Source organism: Paraphaeosphaeria sporulosa (assembly GCF_001642045.1).
Source record: "Paraphaeosphaeria sporulosa strain AP3s5-JAC2a unplaced genomic scaffold CC84scaffold_2, whole genome shotgun sequence".
NCBI lineage: Eukaryota > Fungi > Ascomycota > Dothideomycetes > Pleosporales > Didymosphaeriaceae > Paraphaeosphaeria > Paraphaeosphaeria sporulosa.
Window position 1 is genome coordinate 3,551,422 of NW_017253361.1, and position 19,745 is coordinate 3,571,166.

General features: G+C 53.1%; 9 protein-coding genes across 9 annotated transcripts; 4 read left to right on the plus strand and 5 right to left on the minus strand.

The window, feature by feature from the left end:
• Positions 1–37: 37 nt before the first annotated feature.
• Positions 38–830, minus strand: CC84DRAFT_1213834 (uncharacterized protein; the record flags this gene model as incomplete). Its single annotated transcript, XM_018182573.1, has 3 exons — positions 38–276; positions 335–658; positions 704–830. The coding sequence occupies 3 exons, from the start codon at positions 828–830 to the stop codon at positions 38–40; spliced, it is 690 nt and encodes a 229-aa protein (XP_018040884.1).
• A 1,552-nt stretch (positions 831–2,382) lies between these two features.
• CC84DRAFT_1081882 (uncharacterized protein) lies at positions 2,383–2,979 on the minus strand (the record flags this gene model as incomplete). Its single annotated transcript, XM_018173953.1, has 2 exons — positions 2,383–2,653; positions 2,774–2,979. 2 exons carry the CDS (start codon positions 2,977–2,979, stop codon positions 2,383–2,385), a joined length of 477 nt encoding a protein of 158 aa, XP_018040885.1.
• A 260-nt stretch (positions 2,980–3,239) lies between these two features.
• Positions 3,240–5,168, minus strand: CC84DRAFT_1112909 (uncharacterized protein). Its single transcript, XM_018175335.1, has 2 exons — positions 4,900–5,168; positions 3,240–4,850 (listed from the first exon to the last, which is right to left on the minus strand). The coding sequence occupies exons 1-2, from the start codon at positions 4,953–4,955 to the stop codon at positions 3,314–3,316; spliced, it is 1,593 nt and encodes a 530-aa protein (XP_018040886.1). The 5' UTR covers positions 4,956–5,168; the 3' UTR covers positions 3,240–3,313.
• CC84DRAFT_1161452 (uncharacterized protein) lies at positions 5,099–6,548 on the plus strand. The gene has a single exon (XM_018177744.1). The coding sequence runs from the start codon at positions 5,110–5,112 to the stop codon at positions 6,358–6,360; it is 1,251 nt and encodes a 416-aa protein (XP_018040887.1). The 5' UTR covers positions 5,099–5,109; the 3' UTR covers positions 6,361–6,548.
• Positions 6,549–7,014: 466 nt separating this feature from the next.
• CC84DRAFT_1213838 (Sec2p-domain-containing protein) lies at positions 7,015–8,975 on the minus strand (the record flags this gene model as incomplete). Its single annotated transcript, XM_018182574.1, has 2 exons — positions 7,015–8,478; positions 8,532–8,975. 2 exons carry the CDS (start codon positions 8,973–8,975, stop codon positions 7,015–7,017), a joined length of 1,908 nt encoding a protein of 635 aa, XP_018040888.1.
• Positions 8,976–10,787: 1,812 nt separating this feature from the next.
• On the minus strand, positions 10,788–12,990 carry CC84DRAFT_1237333 (uncharacterized protein; the record flags this gene model as incomplete). Its single annotated transcript, XM_018183894.1, has 4 exons — positions 10,788–11,323; positions 11,380–11,985; positions 12,040–12,514; positions 12,776–12,990. 4 exons carry the CDS (start codon positions 12,988–12,990, stop codon positions 10,835–10,837), a joined length of 1,785 nt encoding a protein of 594 aa, XP_018040889.1. The 3' UTR covers positions 10,788–10,834.
• A 214-nt stretch (positions 12,991–13,204) lies between these two features.
• Positions 13,205–15,237, plus strand: CC84DRAFT_1256351 (major facilitator superfamily transporter). The gene is made up of 4 exons (XM_018184614.1): positions 13,205–13,483; positions 13,535–13,666; positions 13,718–14,632; positions 14,688–15,237. Exons 1-4 carry the CDS (start codon positions 13,286–13,288, stop codon positions 15,096–15,098), a joined length of 1,656 nt encoding a protein of 551 aa, XP_018040890.1. The 5' UTR covers positions 13,205–13,285; the 3' UTR covers positions 15,099–15,237.
• A 773-nt stretch (positions 15,238–16,010) lies between these two features.
• On the plus strand, positions 16,011–16,482 carry CC84DRAFT_487218 (uncharacterized protein). The gene has a single exon (XM_018186475.1). The coding sequence runs from the start codon at positions 16,016–16,018 to the stop codon at positions 16,403–16,405; it is 390 nt and encodes a 129-aa protein (XP_018040891.1). The 5' UTR covers positions 16,011–16,015; the 3' UTR covers positions 16,406–16,482.
• Positions 16,483–18,204: 1,722 nt separating this feature from the next.
• CC84DRAFT_1213842 (uncharacterized protein) lies at positions 18,205–19,281 on the plus strand (the record flags this gene model as incomplete). Its single annotated transcript, XM_018182575.1, has 1 exon — positions 18,205–19,281. One exon carries the CDS (start codon positions 18,205–18,207, stop codon positions 19,279–19,281), a length of 1,077 nt encoding a protein of 358 aa, XP_018040892.1.
• Positions 19,282–19,745: the final 464 nt, after the last annotated feature.

Consider the following 19,745-nt stretch of genomic DNA (forward strand, 5'->3'; position numbering starts at 1 on the left):
AATAGCTTCCAGACTTGCTGTCGACTAGGAGCGGGGTCTAAATGTTGGTTTCGTGGGCGCCATCGGCCATGGCGGAGTCATAGATCTTGCCGATGGTGATGGGGAGGACGCGGTAGTTGCTGAGCGGGACGAATTCCGAGGCGAGCAGGGTGTGATCGCCGGTGAGGTTGGTGCCGTTGTGGATGCGTTTGTCGCGGAAGTCGCCCATGTGGAGGTAGTAGACTACGCTCTTGCACCACAGAGAGCATTTGTCGTGGACAGTGGAAGCCCATTGGGCTTGATGACGTCGCCGTCAGGAGAGAGCTGGAAGTCGAGTGATGTGTCGGTGTCCAACTCGCCGACTTTGCGAGGTCGACAAGGCCCTTGGCTTGCTCTTGGATGGGGATGGTGTTGGGTGAGTAGATGTACTGCTTGCGGACTGGTCCGGGGACCACAATCTTGCAGTTGACGATGATGGCCTGGTCAACAGGAGTGGCAGTAAAAACCAGGGCAGTGCCAAACGCTGGGTCGTTGCCGTTGAGGTCACAGATAGTGCAGATGTAGGAGCCGTCTTCGTCATACAACCCACGCATCTCCAAGCGAGACAGGATCTGGCTTGCGTTTCCCGTTGAGTAGATCATACGAAATATACGGTTGCTGTCGAGGACGAAGTGCTCGTCTCCAATAATGGGCTTGACAGACGTGCCGCTCCTGGGTCATGTACCGTAGGGGTGGCTGCAGCGGAAGTTCTCCAGACGCAGGACATCACCGCCCTTTTGTTTGTCGACAAGGCTGATCTGAGTGAAGTTGCCATCGTTCTCGTACGATTCGCCGACTTGACAAAGACCCATGATGAATTATGACGTGCGGGGATAATAAATTGTGGAAGTGTTGTAAAGATGGATAAGTGATCAGGAGACTGAAGAGTCATTGTTAATAATTCTTGAACGTAGAGGCGACCTGGACGTCTCTATCTGATATCATTATCGGAGGTGGAAAAGCTGCTGTTGCTACTGCATGATGCTTATTTGCATGTACAGGAACGAACAATGCACCTTGCGGCCGGGACATGATCATCTTGTGTCAGACATCGAACTGCATTTTTAGACACACTGGACTTGTGAGCTCAAGGAAGAAGGCTGGAATGTAAGCAACGAGGACACCACAACGGAAGCTCTCTCTCCGCTTTCGAACTGGGTCGTCCCTATGGCTGGTGTTGAAGGTCGATTTGCGGCACACTGTGTCCATTCCAACCTTGCAGCTCAAAGACTATACTCAGATGCACTGAATGATGCTATTGAGCGACGCTAGATTCTAGATAAATTTCCTGAGAGCTGGAAGATGTGATCCGCAAGGGTTCCGTCCTCCAAACTTGTATGGTACGTGCTTAGCTCTGCGAGTTCAAACATCAAGATCCAAAGTCCTGAGGAATCCACCATATAGTCTGCTTCGCCCCTAGAAGCTCATTCACTTCAAGATGAAGGGTGGTAACTCTGATACATACTGGGTTGGTGGTCGTCCAGGGCCACAGGTCTGATTAGAGCCGACAAGGAAGTCTCAGATTCGGATGCAAGTTGTATTCTGGGTAGGGCAGTAATCGAATACATTTATAACCAAACAGAATAGTATAGCCTCCCGGGGGAATCAGTTACGTAGTCGACTCAAGCTCTTCTAGGCGAAGCTTGTCTAGCGGGTGACGGGTGATCAGAACGGTCCAGGCGAGACGAGCAATTGCTTCAGCAATCTGATCGCAACTTCTTTCCAGCCTGTTCGCACGTGATCCAGGCAGCTAATGGTGGATCAGCACCGTGGAGGATGGAGTGATTCGATGGGGGTCTCGTTCGGAATCTCTTGCATCATAGATGCAACCTCGATGCCAGATGTCGATCACAACCTTGGAGCTATCCATGGTGCTGGGTCCAGACATGGCGCGAGAGGTCATGAGGCACATTTGATTGAATGCTCCGCTCTAGGGCTCTAGGGTTGCATACATGTCAGCCACAGGACAATGCAAGACAACAGAGTACGGGATTCCCGTTTCGGCACAGGGCATCATCCCAAATAAACAGAAAATACTCTGAATCAGTGGAGGTCTTCCGTGGTGGCGAAGAAAATGAGTAATCTGATGGGCCTCTGAGAGGTTAGGAGATAGGATGCTCTGAGTTCAGCGCAGGCGATAGCCTCCCATCCCGCTGACAGTGTCCATCTACATGCTTGAATCACCCGAGCGAGGCGCAAGGATAAATCTTCACATCCAGAGCTTACAAACCCAAAGTGCTTGGTCTGTGGAAAGTGGTGACTGTATGCCATTGCCGATACTGTACATATCAAGCTAACCGATGCAAATGCAAGTATAACGCTCCACATCGTCCTTCCCTACACGGTCTCCATCCTCCTAACTCTCTAGTACTGGCTCGCGGCCTGCTGGCACGCCTTCAGCTGGTCCAAGTACCACCCGCAGATGTTGAGGTTGCCCTGGTTCTCCGTCATGCAGTTGTTAAAGGTCTTGATGTCGCCGGCGCAGGGGCCAGTCGGCTGGCTCTGCGACATGGACGCCTGCTGGTGCTGCTGCGCAAAGTCGGTGTTCTGGGGCGCGGCCTCGGCTGGTGCAGAGGAGCCGCCGCCGAAGAAGCCGCCGATGGCGTGGCCGATGGAGGAGCCGACTGCGACACCGCTGGGGGACTGTTAGCTTTGCATTCTTCTATGGTAATGTAGGGATGGCAAGCGCATCCACGCACCACACGGAAGTGATGCGCCATGGCTTCAGGAAGCCAGGATCAGGTATGCGACTTACGCAGCAGTGCTGGCCATCTGTCCGAAAAGGCCGGGGCCCTGGCTGGCCTGGGGAGCAGGAGCGGCCTGCGCAGGAGGTGCATGCTGGGCCGGGGGAGCAGCGGCGGTGGACGAGTGGCGGGCGGGCGCAGGTGCTGGGGCAGCAGGCCTGGCCGGGGCAGCCGTGGGACGGCGAGGGGGGGCAGCTCCACCGCGTTGACGAGGCATTTTGGATGATGTGTGTGGTGGTGGTGTTGGGTGGGGATTGGGCGGAGGTGATGAAGGTTGAGGGTATGTTGGGTGTTTGCGCAACGATGGCAAAAGTAGAGGGAGCTCGGCTTCGAGAAGGATCGGCGTCGGGGTTAAGCCGAGCAACGGTCCGTTCGAGGACCACATCGCTTGCCATTGGCTGCACTGGAACCTCACCTATCGGGTATCGTCAAAAGTTTGTATAGACTACACTGCATTCATGGGAGAAGCATCTAGGAGGGGTGTGGAGCACCGATTGAAATTGCCGTGGCGTTGGACACGGTTAGACTTATATGCATGGCTTTATGTCATCTCACCGAGACTTCTCAGTCCACTCCGGGTTGGACGTCTTCCCAGCGACACTATCCGCTGGGGGGATATCTCCCGACGCATTCTTGGTCTTGGCCTCCTCCGACGTGGACATGTCCCTAGAGATAACATCCGCGAAGGGAATATCTCCAAACGCATCCCTAGTCATCACCGCCTCCTCTCCAGGCCTAGGCTCCACAAATGGAATGCCCTCCCCAAGCTCCGCCTGTATCATCCCGCTCTTGCCCTTGACCATGTGCATCAGCATAAAATTCATGAAGCACTTGATGCCCATCTCCTCTCCTTTATTCACAATCCATCCGTTAATGTAGTCCATCTCCGTCTGTCTGCCCGCTCGCACATCTGCCAGCATGCTGGAGATGTTGTCACTGGTGCGATTCGCCACGCCTACGACCACAGTCTCCAATCGCCCGGGATCAAAGCGTTGTTGGACGTTGGGTATGTACTGTAACTCAGGAAGAGAGCGGATGACGAGGGATATCTCAGAAAGGAGCAACCGCATGACGCGTGTGAGGGAGTAGTTGTATAGGATAGAGCCGTTTCGCGCGTCGAGCATTACGGTGAGCGGGTTAACAATGCAGTTGACAGCAAGCTTCTCAAGCTGCAGCTGAAGAAGGTCGGGCGGTGAAAATCCTGCGGCGCAAAGGACAGGTGTGCGCAGAAGGGTTCGCAAAAGATACCGCGAATTCGGGGTGAATGTAGCGCTAGGGTCCGTGGCTGGAGGAGCTGAAGGATCCGGATTCGCGGGGTGGACTGGCTCTATCGGCTGCGGGGATGAATGGGGCGTAAATTTAGAGATAGGAGCGTACGGTGCGGGCGCTCGGTCCCGTTCGTTGGGCAAGATTCCAAGCGATATGGTTCCAAAGCCTGCATGTACGACCGTGAATGGATCATCGGTTTTCTTCATGCCGTGGGAGTTGATGCCCACCATGTAGTGCGGTCTGGTCGCAATGTCTGGAAATATCTCTTTGTTCACTTCCTCCACTGTTCCCATGCCATTCTGGAGAAAGCATATCACCGAGTCCCTGTGCAGGCGGTGCTTCACAGAGGAGAGTGCTGACAAAACTTGCGTCGCCTTCATGCACAGGATGAGCGAACTAATGGGCTCTGTAGACTCTCCAAACATTATCGATCCTTCCGAAATTCTCTCGTTGGCATCAGAGGCATCCGGGAAGGGATCACCCGTATTGCTCCCAACCAATTTGCCGTGGGATCTTGGTCGCGGCAGCGCCAATTCCGCATCATAGCCTTCGCGTCGCTCGGTATCCCCGTCCGTAATACACTGCAGTCTCTTGGATGACTCCTCCCATGCTTTTAGCTTTTCTCGGCTGTGGAAAACCAATGCGATGGGCGGCGCATTCGGTATCCCCTTGAGCGAATGCGCGACGAAGTATCCCACGTTCCCCAACCCCATGATGTGAATGCGCCGGTCTCGCACAGGCTGCGCGCGGTAAAACTCTGCAGGATTTCGAGGCATTGTCGGCGTATCGTCTGGGAGTGAGACAGCGTCTTTCTCAGCGCTGTGGTACATTAGTCTATGCAATGTTCGGACAAGAATGGTCGACGTACTTGATCCCCTGCTTGGCCTGCGGCTCCGTACTCTCGGGCCCAAGCCAGCTTCTCATGCGTCCGCTCGTCTGGTAACAGGCCACCCGGCCGAACGTATAGCTACCGGGTCTGCATGGCGCTCGTATGTGGCGTATCCGCGGCCGCAGCCTTGGGAGGAATTGAAGCGGCGAAAAGGAAGACAGGTTGGCAGATTGAAACCAAGTTACATATATGAAGAAGGCGACGCTATGTACAAGCTTGTCAGGCGAATGCGATTACTCGAAAAAAGGCGCAGGGAGAAATAGTAATGTCGTCCTGTTCCCGATCGAAGCTCTAGCTCGCCGCGCGGAGCGGAGAAAAGCTCGGCCCGCCCGCTCAAAGAAAGTTCACTCTTGCGCTGCGTCTCTCGCTCACGCAAACGCCAGTTCTCGCCATAGCAAACGATCCCACACGACGAGGGATTGCACACGCTTGACTGAGACGCTGCCGCACTCGCAGCCCGAAGCCCTTGCGCCAGAACGCGCAGCCCACATCGCACCACCGTCAGCCAAACACACCGACACCGCAACCATGGACCCCGAAACCAACCTCCCCGATCTGACCGACGACTTCGAGACCACAATCGACGACCTCGAAGCCGCCCTCGCACCCGTCCTCGCCTCCCCCCTCCCAACTCTAACCTCCACTCTCCCCACCCTCGACAAAGCCAAACTCCACATCCTCACGGCCTACACCCTCGAATCCCTCCTCTTCAGCGCACTTCAAGCCTCGGGCGCAGACGCAAAAGCGCACCGCATATTCCCTGAGCTCGCACGCTTGAAGACCTACTTTGGGAAAGTGACTGCAGCGGAGGCCGCTGGCGAGGGCAAGGGCGTGCAAGGACCCAGTACGAAGCTGGACAAGGATGCCGCGGCGCGGTTCATCCGGCATGGGCTGAGTGGCAACGAGAGGTACGACAAGGAGCGCGCGGAGAGGCTGGCCAAGGAGCGGGCGCGGGCGGCGCTGAAGGCCAAACAGATGGCGGAGAGGGTGAACAAGAAATTCGACGACGACGTAGAGGACCAGGTACAGGAGGAGCTGGGGAAGAAGAGGAAGAAGGCTGTGGAGAGCGACAGCAGCGACGATGAAGACGAGGACATGGAGGAGCCTGCGGAGCCGGCAGAGCTGCAGGCGGGCGGCAGCTCAGAGGACCACGTCGATAGCGAAAACGCAGAGTTCTACGGCGAGGACGCCGCTCCGACCGACACTCCCAGCAAAAAGGCCAAGAAGGAAAAGAAGGACAAGAAGTCGAGCAAGCGCAGAAGGAGCGGCGTCAATGTCGCCAGAAAATCTGCAAAGGACGACAGACCCCAGGAGCTCATCCTTCCCGAGCGCGGTGAGGAGCCACGGACCCGCAGCGAGACGTTCAACGCGCTTCTGGCCGGCAGCTTCGCGGAGCAGAAGAAGGAGAGAAAGAAGAGCAAAAAGGGAAAGAAGACGTGAGTCTACGGTGGCAGTGAAGCATTACAAGCATGTTTTGGATGTGGTAGTTGAACGTTGATACCCCGATAATGATTTCAAAAGTTTGGCGCACAGCATGCACAGCGACATGAACGCACATTCGGTCGTCATTAAGCGTATGTATTACCAGCCGGTAGCAGAATATAGCATAACAAGCTGTGCTACTCGCACTTCGATCCAAGCCCCTCTATCCATGGGTCCAACCAAAGCGTCCATCCAATCCCAAAAGATGCCCCTCCTAGGTTCCTCCCCGTAAAGAACTGCAACCCAAAGCTCACTTCATCCAAACCCCGCAATCAATATCTTACAGTAAAAAGAAAGTGCGCGCAGCGACCCAATGTTGAATCAATCCAAAGGACGCCTGGTATCGTAGTGTACAAATCGCAAACCAAAGGCGAAAAAGAAACCCAAGACCCTTTTGAATATATGCAGATAATCGGAAAGTAATGATGCTATGAGTCGTGGAAACTGTCGAATATGAATGATGCCTCTCCGTGACGTGTGCTGGAATGCTGGTAGAGATGGATATTAACGTAATAGTCGTGCTTCGCCGACGATTGTGCTGTGAAAAATGGATGGACGAGTTTCCAAGTCGTGGCTAGAATCGGGCGAGAAGTGGCGCGAGTCCGATGGAGTCTAATCGAACGACCCGGGAATGGTCAAGCTGAGTCGCTCATCCTTCTTCTTCGACGAGGGTTCAGAGGAGGGTGGCATCGAAAATGGCCGTTGCTGTTGTTGCGGCTCGCTCTCTGCTGCTTTGGCATCCATAGACTTGAGTACTTCCTCGTGGAGCTGGGCCTCTGCCTCATCTTCGATTTTCTTCTCTTCGTCCTCCGTCAAAGACTCAATCGGCGCGGGCTCGGTGGAGATGATCGTCTTGCCGATTGACACCCTTTTCACCTTCTCTTCGCCTGTTGACTGAAGGAATGGGTCGTCCTCACTCTTTCGCATTACGTCTGTTGGTTCCGTCATGTCGACTGCAGAGTCCAAAGGCTTGTTGGAAAGCTGGCTCTCCTCGCTTGTTCTAGTTGCATCCCGGTTGCTGGTTCCGTTCGCAAATGTTGGGCTCCGCGGACTGTCCCGACTCGCGACGAACGCTGGTATCACACCGCCGCCAATCCGTGACCAGAACATACGCTCTCGTAGACGGACGCTCTCCTCCCAAGCTGCTTTCTTTTCGTCCTCGCTCTCTGCTCTCCAGTGTCCCGCAGCGACCATTCGCAGGAAGCTGATGTAGTCACAGGTGCTCCGAACCCTTCCGAGACACCAATCGCACAGCGGATGCCGCGTGTCGTCAGTCTCGGAGGACTTGAATCTGAATTTCCTAGCATATTCGTCGCCTTTTCTGACCTCTCCACAAAGTGAGCAAGGGAAGATTGCGCCCCGGAATTTGGGTGGTGGAGGAGCCGGCTCGACCACAAGCGAACCAGATGTAATACTATTCAGCACCGTGCGGCGAGCCATCCAAGAGAGTCCAGGTGCAATATCCAGACGCAGGGTTGGCTCAATGTCCTCAGACAAAGATCGCTTGTAGAATCGCTCGTCCTTGAGATTGGCTGCTCCGCTAAGAGACTCACGCGGTGAGTTTGTGCCTACAGAGTTGGGCGACTTTGCTATGGGTAGAGAACTGGTAGAGCTGTTGGTGAAATTTCCTAACCCTAAAACGTTGAGACTGCCGTAATTGCCACTTGAGACACGGCTGTTGGGTGCAGATCGAGAGCTGACCTTGAGCATCTCCTCGAATTCTTTGATGGATGTAAGATCGGATCGGAGAATAGGGTGGACGAGGTGCGTGAAATGCAGAGGATGGTTGGGGGAGATTTCGTCGGAACCAGGCGTGTTTGGTGCTTGGCCGTTTGTCTCGAACATTTTGCTCATCTTGTCGGCGGGGGTGATTCCAGGTGTTGAAGGCGCCGTGGTCGTCGGCAGTGTGTTGCTCTCGTCGTCGCCATGCGCGCTCATCTTCTCCAAGACACCCTTGAGATCCTGCAGTTGCTCCTGCATGTTGGCTTGGAGCGTTTCCGCATCGTTGAGCTGCTGCTTGAGCTGGTCGTTGCGTTTCTCGGACGCCTCGGTTTCCTTTCGCGCGGCTGCTACCATCTACACGGAAGGTTAGCTTCCCTTCAAGACGAGGATTACATGTCCAAACATACCCCATTGGCTTCCTCGAAGAGCGCCGTGGTCAAGGTCTCAACCTCGTTGTCGGTCTTCTTCTTCGCCTTTTCCGCATCTATCCGTCTCCGCCTCTCCTCATTCAGGTCGCTGGATAATTGCTTCTCCATCTTGTCGTACACCTCCTTCTCGACCAGGAGGCCTTGGGCAACCTTTTGCTCGTGAACCTTGACCTGCAACTCCAACTGCGCCAGCCTTGTCCGTGCCGTCTCTAGCTCATGGCGCGTTTGCTGCAGGCTGTCGTCCAGCTTGGTCTGATGGTTGATGGCATCAATCAGCTTCGTGCTGAGGGTTGCGACTTCCTGGCTTAGGTCGGGATGCATGGTGGAGTCGGTCGAGTTGTTGCGCGTGAAGGTGGGCTGTGGCGTAGCTGCCCGAGGGTCTGGAATCGTGTTGAGGGCTTCGCTGTCGGAGCGCTCCAGCATGGGATGGGCGAATTTCTTCAGTTGAGGCGAGGAAATAGATTTTGTAACGGTTTTATTTGCCGGCGGGCTCAGGGTCCGCATCTGGGACTGGAGGCGGGAGGGCGTTACGGTACCAGAGTTGGCTCCCGCGTGCACCCACGGGGCAACGTGGATAAACCTAACAAAGCAAAGTGTGAGCGGTGCGCTGGCTACGGGGCTGCGAAAACAGCCATGCGGGTTGGCCTTGTTCTCCGCAGAATGCAGAGTTTCATTGCGGGCGCTGTGGGACTACGTACTCAGCCATGCCTGACGTGTGGTGAGGGTCTAGCTGGACCGGATGCTTTGGGCGGAGCTAGCCGGTGGCTGCAGGCGGACAAAGGAGTGACGAAAGCGATGCAGGCGAAGAAAGTAGCCCGACGTTCTCTCAACAGACGCGCATCGGGGGCAGATGAAAGTCGCACGGCGAGGACGGCGCGGGGCGAGCAGCACAGCTACAAAGGAAGGAAAGCAGCGAGCAGCGTGACGGGGGCATGTGGGCGCTCTGGATAGTTTGATGCTGGGGGCGGCAGGGAACTGGGCAAGCGCGGAGCACTGCCTGCCCCGGCCAATGCTGACAAGCCTCGCGGCCACGACGATGCGCCGAGCAGATAAAGACCGCACGCCGCGATGGCTGCATCTGGGCGCGTACAGCCTCGTCGCTTGCAAGCTGTGTGTCTCTGCTCGCATTCTCGTCGTCTGCAGGCCGACGGTAGCACACGTCGTAGCGAAGGTCTTGGGCTGCGGCATGGGCAGGGGCGACCGGTGACAGCCTGTCACCGGCCGTTGTTGTTTCTCCCAAGCTCAAGCCGCCGCATGAGAAACAGTTCCTAGTCCTCTCGTCATGCTCTTGCCACTTCCCTGGCACCCAGCCGCAGTCGCACACTCGACAATGCAACTGCGTCGTCCTCAGGCTCACGGCAATGCGCACGTCGCTTACGTCGTGGGTGCCAACAGTAACCATTTGCAACGATGACTATGCCGCCATCTGACTGCACGATACATGCGTGCAGGCAATACGAGGGGTAGTTCATAGTCATCAATAAACCATCTCTACCGAAAGAGCCGCTGACGATATCGTTAGTGCGCAGCCGGCCTTGTAGATCAATCAATTGTTGCCCTGGCATCGGCCCCCAGTCCACTCAATCTGGGAACTCGAGAACCAGTATCGATAGGCTCGTCAGGCAAAAACCTTGCATGCAAGCGCCGACGATGCAGGGACGTTCAACAGTGCGGAGTACATGTGCCAGACGAGGGAGGTGATTGCGCACCGCGCTGCAGAGGGATTCCTAGAACAGTTGGCCGAGTTTCGGGACAGCAGCTCCTCCCATAGTGCTCCACTTTCCCCGCTGAGGGGAAGCACGCAGTCGCAGCACAGCGGGACAGCTCTCGAAGAGGCAGGACTTCAGCTTCGCACGTGGGCCGGCCGAGGCGTTCCGAGATGTGAGACCCAACCTTCCGGGAACGGCATCTCTGAGGGGCGTCGATCGCAGCGCAGCCAATTCGCTGTGGGGGCAAGCTGCGTGATCATTGGCTGAGCTTATTCCACCAGGGGAGTAGACATTATTGGGCAACTGACGAGCTAATCCTAGCGACCCTCTAGTCTGCATTAGCGTCGATGCGAACTCATCCTGACGTCATACGTCGTGAAGTCCACCTTCTTTTTCGAGTTGAACTATAGTCGAGGCATGCAAAGTCGGATATCAACGATCTTTTGCATCTATAGCGCTAACCCGCACTATCAAGCTCATCTACGCTACTTGAACGATAAAGATCGTTTCAAGGCAGCCTCCACTGCATCTCAAAACTAATAGGTCGAGAGCCAGTAAAGCCTTACGCCGGGCTTAATGCAAAGCATCCCAAGCCGACCAGTCAATAATGTCAAAGTCGAAATCCGGCGGTAATAGATCACCGTTGAGAGACTGCGCATACTCTTCGGTTGCCCTGGATGGGTCAATTACTGGCAAGTTGAAGTTGTGGCACAAATGCTGAATCCACTCAGGAGTCTGCATCCCCACTGCGTCCGACCTTTGCTGCTGTCGCATCTCAAGAATATACTTCTGCCACGCTGCCACGGTAATGCGTGCAAGAAAGTCGACCTCAGGCCGAGTGACAGCCGTCATCAAGTCAGGATGGTTTTCGTACACGCGGCGGATAAGGTCCCAAAGGGTAGCCACATCAGGCTCGCCAGATCTTTGGTGCGCTTCGAGGATTATATATACGACTGATTCGTTAGTTTGCCTCAGGGTGCGGTGCCAGAGTACTGACAAGATGGTGTCTGGAACCAGATGGAATTCCCCCATTTGAACCCAGCTATAGTTGGGGTTGTTTGACTGAAAACGAAGTATTCCAAGCTCTTTTTGGAGATCTCCAGAAGATCATCACGCACATGGGGAAGTAATTCGGAAATCTTCGCATTCACCAATGTCGGTTGGCGAACGTTGCTGCGGGCTGCAAAAACAAATTGTCGGATCCCGATCTGTATGTGGATGTGTAACGGATTGACAAGCTCGCAATGCCGCAGAAACTTGTCTGCCAGAATGTCCTCGAGCTCATCGATCTTGGCGTCCTTCTCTACGAGTGACAGATGCGGCGAGAGCATCCATGACAAGTCTCCAGAATTGTTCTTGCCTAGCAGGTCGCGCCGTCGCTGCAGGATGCTGTATCTCCACAAACAAGGTGATATGCTTGTGAGACCTTTTCTTTCGACTGGCATGACTTCCGTTGCTGGGTTGAAGTCGTCGTCTTCCAGGTTCGACGGTGTTTTGGTATCCCAGGTAGCGAAGATGGTCAAGCTGAGGGTGCCTACCAGTCGCGCGGTAGCTAGTTCCATAAACTGTAGTGCCCACCAAATGCGCCGACGTTCTTCGCTTCGTAAAGCACTCAGACCGAACGTCGTCCCATCGCGGTGAAGGCCCATTCGTTCGGCAACACGAGTGGCAATGCCCATGAGTGGATATATAGCGGACGGCCGTGTGCGGTCTCTCATGGCTAACTGTGCGACATATTTAGGAGGCAGCGCACGAATACAGCATCTGAAGGGACTCACAATGTACAGTATAAACCCCTGTAATACTCGCTTGTCGGCCGTTTCTGAATAATCAGCAGTCGTCAAGGCATATTCCGTGCTCTTCTGGCATTGTTGCAGAAGCTCATGCCTTGATTCGGAAAGGGTGCTTTGACATTCTTCGTGGGTAAGTGTCAACGCAGCAACGAACCGGATTCCATTTAGAAGTGCTTCCTCCTCAATGGATAAGACAGATGTAGGTTCCTGGGCCTTCAGGATGGCAGGTGCTATTTCCCAGTCGAAGAAAATCTTTATCAGTGGATGAACATTCTTTAGAAAAACTGGCCATAGTTCGCCTAGGTGGATTGATGGAGGTAGAGGGGAGAAAGAACCATCAGCGTACAACGTATGCCTTTGGTTCAGTATAGTTGGCAGGTTGTGGGAATTGGAAGCCTCGGTGCTCGGTCGATGATGACTCGTTGGGTTATCTTGACCTTTCCAGCTGTACCACATTGGCCTAAATTACAACATCAGCAGTGGCCCAGGGCGATGGGCTTAGAAATGTACTTGCGTTTCAATGTAGGTTACACCATCACCTTGTGACAATAGTTCAGATTCACCCGGAACGCCTCGAAGGACTTTTCTTCCCGGAGATGATTCTTCATTGAGAGACACAGAAGTAGACGTCAAGTCGTTTGGACTGTTCCCAGCTGTTCCTCTGGACTGGCCAGGCGTTCGATCTTCGGAGCCTTTCCAGCTCCGTGCTTCATCAGCGTACTGGGGGTCACCACCAAGGCTTCGGATATACTGCTCTAGTTTCGCAATTCGCTCAATATTTGCACGGGAAGGCTGATTAACGGCTCCAATCAGATCTGGGAATACGCAGGTGTCCTGCCTTCTTCGTCTGCAATGGCAACATGGTTGGATCTTATCGCACTTTACTTTACGCTTTGCGCATGGTATGCAGCTAACTGACTTCTTGCCCGAAGGCATGGCGGTAGCGCGGAAGGTTCAGGCGGCTAAAAACGTATCTGTGATCCTGACTGGTGCTCCTACGGTTGAGGTATGATGAGGTGCTGAAGTGCAAGTGAAGGTCGTGGTAACATTTAGCGTAGTTCGGGTTCAAGCCGAGCTTAGTTCGGTACCGAACCGAAGCGATCGGCACTATTCACTCAGTGCCACCCTTTCTGGCATACATGACATAACGACAAACAGAAAAGGATCATCTACTTAATGATCTTGAGCCCCAAGCTAGATTGAGTAATTTCACGAACACACAAACCCCAAGATGCCTTTGTTCAGGTCTAATCAATCCCAGAGTCCAGGCACAACAGCCTCCGAGGCCAGCAGTTTCCCGTTAAAGCTTGAGGAGTTCGAACTCGAGACTGGGTCCAAAACGACACACGAGAAGGCCCATAAATCCGAATCCAAGGTTGTTTTGCCTGTCGTCTTTTCATTATGTCTAGCAGTCTTTCTCACGGCTCTGGTAGGTTTCTCTTCCAAAGCACAATAAATTAACTGACCATGCCTTCATTAGGATCGAACCATTATTGGAGTCGCAATACCTGCGATTTCTAACGATTTCCAGTCCTTCAATGACATTTCGTGGTACGAGAGCGCGTATCTGCTTACCTTTTCTGCACTGCAGCTGCCCATTGGCAAGATATATGTGAGTGTGTCTCCCTTTCCACACGTAGCTAGCTGACAGTGACTACAACAGACCTTCTTTCCCGCCAAATGGGCTTTCATCACACTCATATTCATATTCGAGATCGGTTCCATCATCTGCGCCGCAGCTCCTAACTCCACCGCATTCATAATCGGGCGAGCCATCGCCGGCATTGGCAGCGCAGGAAATACCACGGGTGCGAATGTGATCCTTTCTGACCTCTTACCGTTGGCGAAAAGACCGAAATATATGGGCTTCATTGGCGCAACTTTTGGTCTTGCTTCCATTGCCGGGCCTCTTCTTGGAGGCGTCTTTGCATCCAAGGTATCGTGGCGATGGTGTTTCTGGATAAATGGACCCATCGGAGGACTAGCACTTGTTGTGTTGATTATGCTTGTGCCCAACAACCCACCGGCGCAGGATCATTCGGACAAACCGCTCCTGGACAGACTGAAGGCATACGACCCTGTCGGGACGGCGCTCCTGACACCAGGGCTTATATTGCTTCTGCTCGCACTGCAGTTGGGTAGCACCGATTTGAGCTGGGGTTCTCCCCGAGTTCTCAGCACGCTTATCATCGGCATCATGCTCATAATTACCTTCATCGCTTGGCAGTTCTGGGTTGGGGACAATGGAACATTGCCACCAAGGATCCTGGGTAAGAGAAGTATTGCGGCCGGGACCGCGGTGTCACTAGGCTTCGGTTCCACGCTGATTGTGGTGACCTTCTACCTGCCCATCTGGTACCAGGCTATTAAAGGACTCTCTGCGGTTGATGCGGGCGTACGCATGCTTCCGTACTTTCTCGTTACCGTGTTCTTCGTCATCGGCTCTGGTGGCTTCGTTTCGTGGCAAGGTTACTACACTCCCTGGCTGATAGCTGGGACAGCTCTGCTAACGATCGGCTGTGGTCTTCTCACCACGTTTCGAGTTGACACAAGCACGGCCGAGTCAATCGGCTACCAGGTAAGTACTTTTTCCGACCTCGAAATGGTTGAGTGATGTATCTGATCCGCATTAGGTTCTGGTGGGTGCCGGTATGGGCATGAGCCTCGCGCAGTGTAACAATGCAGCTCAAACCGTTCTATCGCGAGAAGATCTTCCTATTGGCATCACAATCATCAATTTTGGCAATTTTGTTGGAGGAACCATCTTCGTTAGCATCTGCCAGACCATTTTGACTAGCACGCTCCAGTCACAACTCGCCCAGAAGATCCCTGGACTGGACGTGTCGTCGATCATGCATGCTGGAGCGACAGACTTGGCGAAGTTGATACCGACGGACAAGTTACCGGTCTTCCATGCTGTGTACAACCAAGGCATTGTTAACGTGTGGTACTGCGCGCTTGGAGTGTCGGCTTTTGCGTTTGTGGCTTCGTGGTTTGTAGAGTGGAAGTCTGTGAAAGGAAAACAGATCATCATGGAGGCGTAGCTGCCCCATACGAAAGGCCAACGGTAGCCTGACAAGGTTCGCAGCCCTTCACTCAGTGGTTGGAAACTTGGTCTGATCTCAAACTCTTTCTTACACTCGACTGTACAACCTTGGTTGTAATATTACCTGTACAATAATCTCAAACAAGAAGATACATCTCCATAGAGATTGCATTACATCATGTTAGCCGAACGAGAGCAATGCATACACAAGTCAAGAGGGTGACGAAAGCTGCGATGTATTTCGGCGTTGACCTTATCTTGTCAATTTTATAGTATCACGGTTCAAGATATGCTATGGTGATGTTGGTGTGTGGTCCTAGTCGTGTCGCGGTTGTGGGTTTCGTCTCCGGCAAGGTAGTGACGTGAGACGGCGGTGACCGCACTAGTGCACCGCTTCTATTACCACAGCGAAGACCCCAACGAAAGCTCATAGTACTACGATCTCTTACCATCTGAAAGTCTGTCGTAGCTCTGATCTTGCGTCTTGCTCTGCGTCCTATCTACATGTCGCAGATCTAACACTACACGCCCGAAATGTTACTGGTAAAGTTCAGCTGGAAAGACAGAACGAAATCCTTCATGACGGAAGCAGTATCATTCTGCAAAAAGCCCATGGTGAAACCACCAACATATTGCTTCATAGAAGGTTATCCTGCTACCATGGGTGTCCGCATTTGCGGCTGCTACATGTGAAGAAAATGCAGACGTCATCTATACACGCTAATCGACTCTTAGCCGTCAAAGCGCACTTGCCGTGAATGTAGTATCGATGATGCGTTACCGAGGCTCGCGTGCAATACCTCAGCTACAAGACATCACTCTTCTATTTACACTCTATACGTATCCGTTACATGAACACCTTATAACCAATATATTCCCAATCAAAACAGGTTACCATTCTACAAACACATCATCATGTCAAAGCCGCACTCCAAGACCGTCCGCGGAACATTTGATAACCCCAAAACAAAAGCCGCCATCAAGGCAGGCGACAACCCACCCCAAATAGGCGACCCTACCTCGTTAAAGCCAGAGACATATGATAACACGCCCGACAACCGGAAAGTTGCTCAGTCGCTGGTCCCTAACTCGTCTTCAGACACGAATGATGACGACCTCTCCAAGTTCAAGGATAGCGATGACCTTCCCCACTCCAAGAAAGTCAGAGGAACGCTAGCGAACACGGATGGAAAGAAAGTCAACAAGACGCAGTTGGGCGACCCCACGAGCTTGAAGGCGGAGACGAGTGAGACGAACATGGGCAAGCAGACGGAGAGGGAGGGATTGGAGAAGAGCAAGTTGTAAATGTGCATTGATAATGAAATGCTTGAGAAATGTGGTTGAATACACAGTTTTAAATCGATAACTCCTCCAATCTGAATGGCATAGTTTGACCTTTCTAGCGATGCAAGCGCGACCATAGTAGTACAACCAACTTATCTTTCCTAACTGCACTCAACGACGATCGAGCACCCGCTTTCTCAGTCCTCTCATCCGCAAAAGCCTTCTGCATCAAGTCCCTTCGGCATTTGACCAAACCCTGCGTTGGCTTCGTGGCAATTGAGGGGCTTTCTATCTTCTTTTTATTACCGCGAGTTTAGCACGTAAGATGCAACCCGTGATCCGTCTCATCCTCCGCAGCTGTCCAAATCTCTGATACTGCAAAAGTACCCAACGTAGTCGCACCTCCACATCTTGAATGTTTATAATACATTATAGGATTGCTCGCAACTAGGGCACGGTCAGCCGCAACGCCAATCCCCTGCTTCTTGCCTGCATGCGAACTAACAGGAGCTAGCAGTGTATCCATTGCGTTGTTCTCTGTTCCCAACTTCTCTTCCTGCTCCTTGGAAATCCCAGGAAGCAACAAACCATCAGTCCGGACGGAGTCGTTCGTTTGCAGGATTTCGTTCAGCAACCCTGCTGAGTCTCCGTACGACCTTTTCGGGTCGCGAAAGTTGATGATGGGCTGGCGAGGCTGGTCAATAAACTCTCTCGAGCAGAGCCCGGGACGGTTGAGGTAGTACACGAGCTCAGGTCGGGCGTTTAACCTGGCCAGAATCTCGGCACCGGGTAGTGGAGGAAGTGGGACTGGCAGTGCTTCTGCTTGTTGCGTCAGGAGCGGCTGAGGTGGGGTCGGTAGGGGTTAAGGAGACACTGTACCGGAAATTCTCCCTCCTGTGGGTGGTCGCGGTTGTAGTAGTTTCGTGTGTGTGTTGTTGGATTTGATTTTTTGAAGACGCATGTGTCGGAGTGGTTGAGTTCAACCGTGTTTTGGGAAATTTACTTTTTTCTGATGGAATCTTGGAAGGTTCGTAACGCTCTTCTGGCTCTGAAAGCTGCGAGTAAAGATCCTAAGAGGCGATCAGCACATTGAGTTCTCAGTTTCCAATGCGTTGGTCAATTCACCCAGTCTTTGATTGGGTCGTCATCTGCAAGACTGGCAATGGATCCTCTTCTGCTAGAAACGGCTCTCAAATCTTCTGTTCCAAAATCGAAGATCGTGCAGGTAAAGCTGCGACCCTGGCTATCAACGCGGCTAGTGTAGGTGGGATTCATGAGCACGTAGCGGCGTCTACTTCACTGCGGGAGCGTTGTATGTCCTGAAAATGCTGGTTAATGTGAATGAGGACTCAGAATCATGCAAAAAACATGAAAAAACACCGGATAGAAATGCTAAAGTTACTCAGTGCAATGTTGAGGAGTGGGGTTTCGAAGTGCCGGCGCTGGTCAGTGTTGGGCCCGCGAACGATAGGCACGATCTTTCCAATCCCCAAAGCAATTCAGAAATTAAATACAATGACCGCAAATTCTAGTTCCCGACAAAATGCAGCGCTCTAATAGACGGGTGCGAATTGCAGAGGGGATTTCGCCGATTATATTATCTCGTAGCTCACTGGATAGCTGCCCAGATACCGCGATTTTCACGGGGTCCGTTCAATATTAGCACCCAACAAAACAGATCCCTTCGAAATTGTCGCCCATGGATCCCGGAATTGACATGTAGAATCCCGCTCTACAACGCAGAACGACCCACACCATCTTTCAGTGCTCACGCTGGACGAACTTGCGTAGCCAGACCGGCCGCCGCCAACCCACCCACGATGGGAGGAATACCGAGCATAGCGCTCAGCCAGCGCTCCACCCGCAGTAGGAAATCGAAGTACAGGGGAAAAGGCAAGACCAAGATGCCGAAACATCCAAATCCAAATCCGACCCCAGGGGTATACCCGCACCCCTCCTCCTTCAGATCGCTGTGCGAATATATAGACGACGATATTCGCAATAAAATTTGCAATTACGACGACGACATGGATCACTTCCGGGCTGACCACGAGCACAGCGGCGAATGGTGCCCGATCCACCAAGTAGGCGGCTTGGTTGCAATAGCAGCGCCTCAACATCTGTCGGTCAAGTCTTCGTCTCCAGAGCCATCCGCGTCGGTGCCCCCAAGCCAAGATCCCTCATACTGGCCTTCTTCGTCTTCACAACCACTGCCACGGCCACCATCGCCAACCCACGACGAGCCCTTCGACGAGCCCCTCGAAATCACCGCCTGCACAGCCATCAGATCCTATCTCTCACCCTACCCTTCCTCATCCTCCTCCTCCTCCTCCTCCAACCCCTTATCCCCCACTCAGCGCGCAGAAATCGAGGCTTTCATTCCCGCAACAATACTCCGCCTACCGATGATGTTCAGGGCTTGTGCACTAAGTTCGTGGGCGAAGTACATGCATAAGCAGCAGCTGAACAGCATGCAGGTCATGATGCGGCAGATGAAGAAGAGAAAGGGGAGTACGCAGAAGGTCACGGTGCTACCTTGGGATGAGGGGATAGAGGAGTGGGGTGGGAGTTTCCCCGCTGAGGCGAAGGAGCTCGTGAGTGTGACTAGAGGAGAGAGCTTGTATACGCGTGTTCCACAGCCACAGGGGCTTGCGAAGCGCAAGAACAGTGAGGAGGTGACACATGAAACATATTTTCAAGCAAAGCAAGGAGGAGGCGAGGGGTGCCTTGACTTGAACGATGGTCATGCAATTGGGAGAGACTGGGCTTGTGACCACAGTGGGCCGGTCATGCTCTTGTATGAGCAGAGGGATGGTGGCGAGGAAGAAGAGAAAATGCGAAAGGATTCCCTCTTTGATAGGGCGGTGCATGTGTTAAAAAGAGCAGTGCCCTCATAGATATATTTTTGACGTTTTGTATGCTTGTATCGAAGTATCAATCGTCCCGGATGCGTAATCAGACGGCGTGTGCTAGAATTCCTCCAGAATGAATCCTCGTGTCTCCAATAAGCAGTATGGGTTCACTTAGACTTCGACGATCGCAGGTACCTCACCATGACGCAACAGCTAGGGTTGATCCGAGGTTAGAAAAGTCCAATTACAAAGACAACATATGCTTACAGGTGTGTGCAGTTCCAGTAAAGGGGGCAGGGGATCCCAAATAGCTGCTCTTGATAGTCTTTCCATTCTTGATAACAGTCTGCTGCGGGAAATCCTGAGTGATCTTGCATCAAGGTTTTCTATATCAGGGAAGGTACCTGTGTTGAAGTTACTATCTACCAATTTGTTATAGGATCCATGTTCAAGTCTATTGAGCTCTTGATAGAGCGTACTCTACTAGTAATCAAAGCTACGGCCATAGC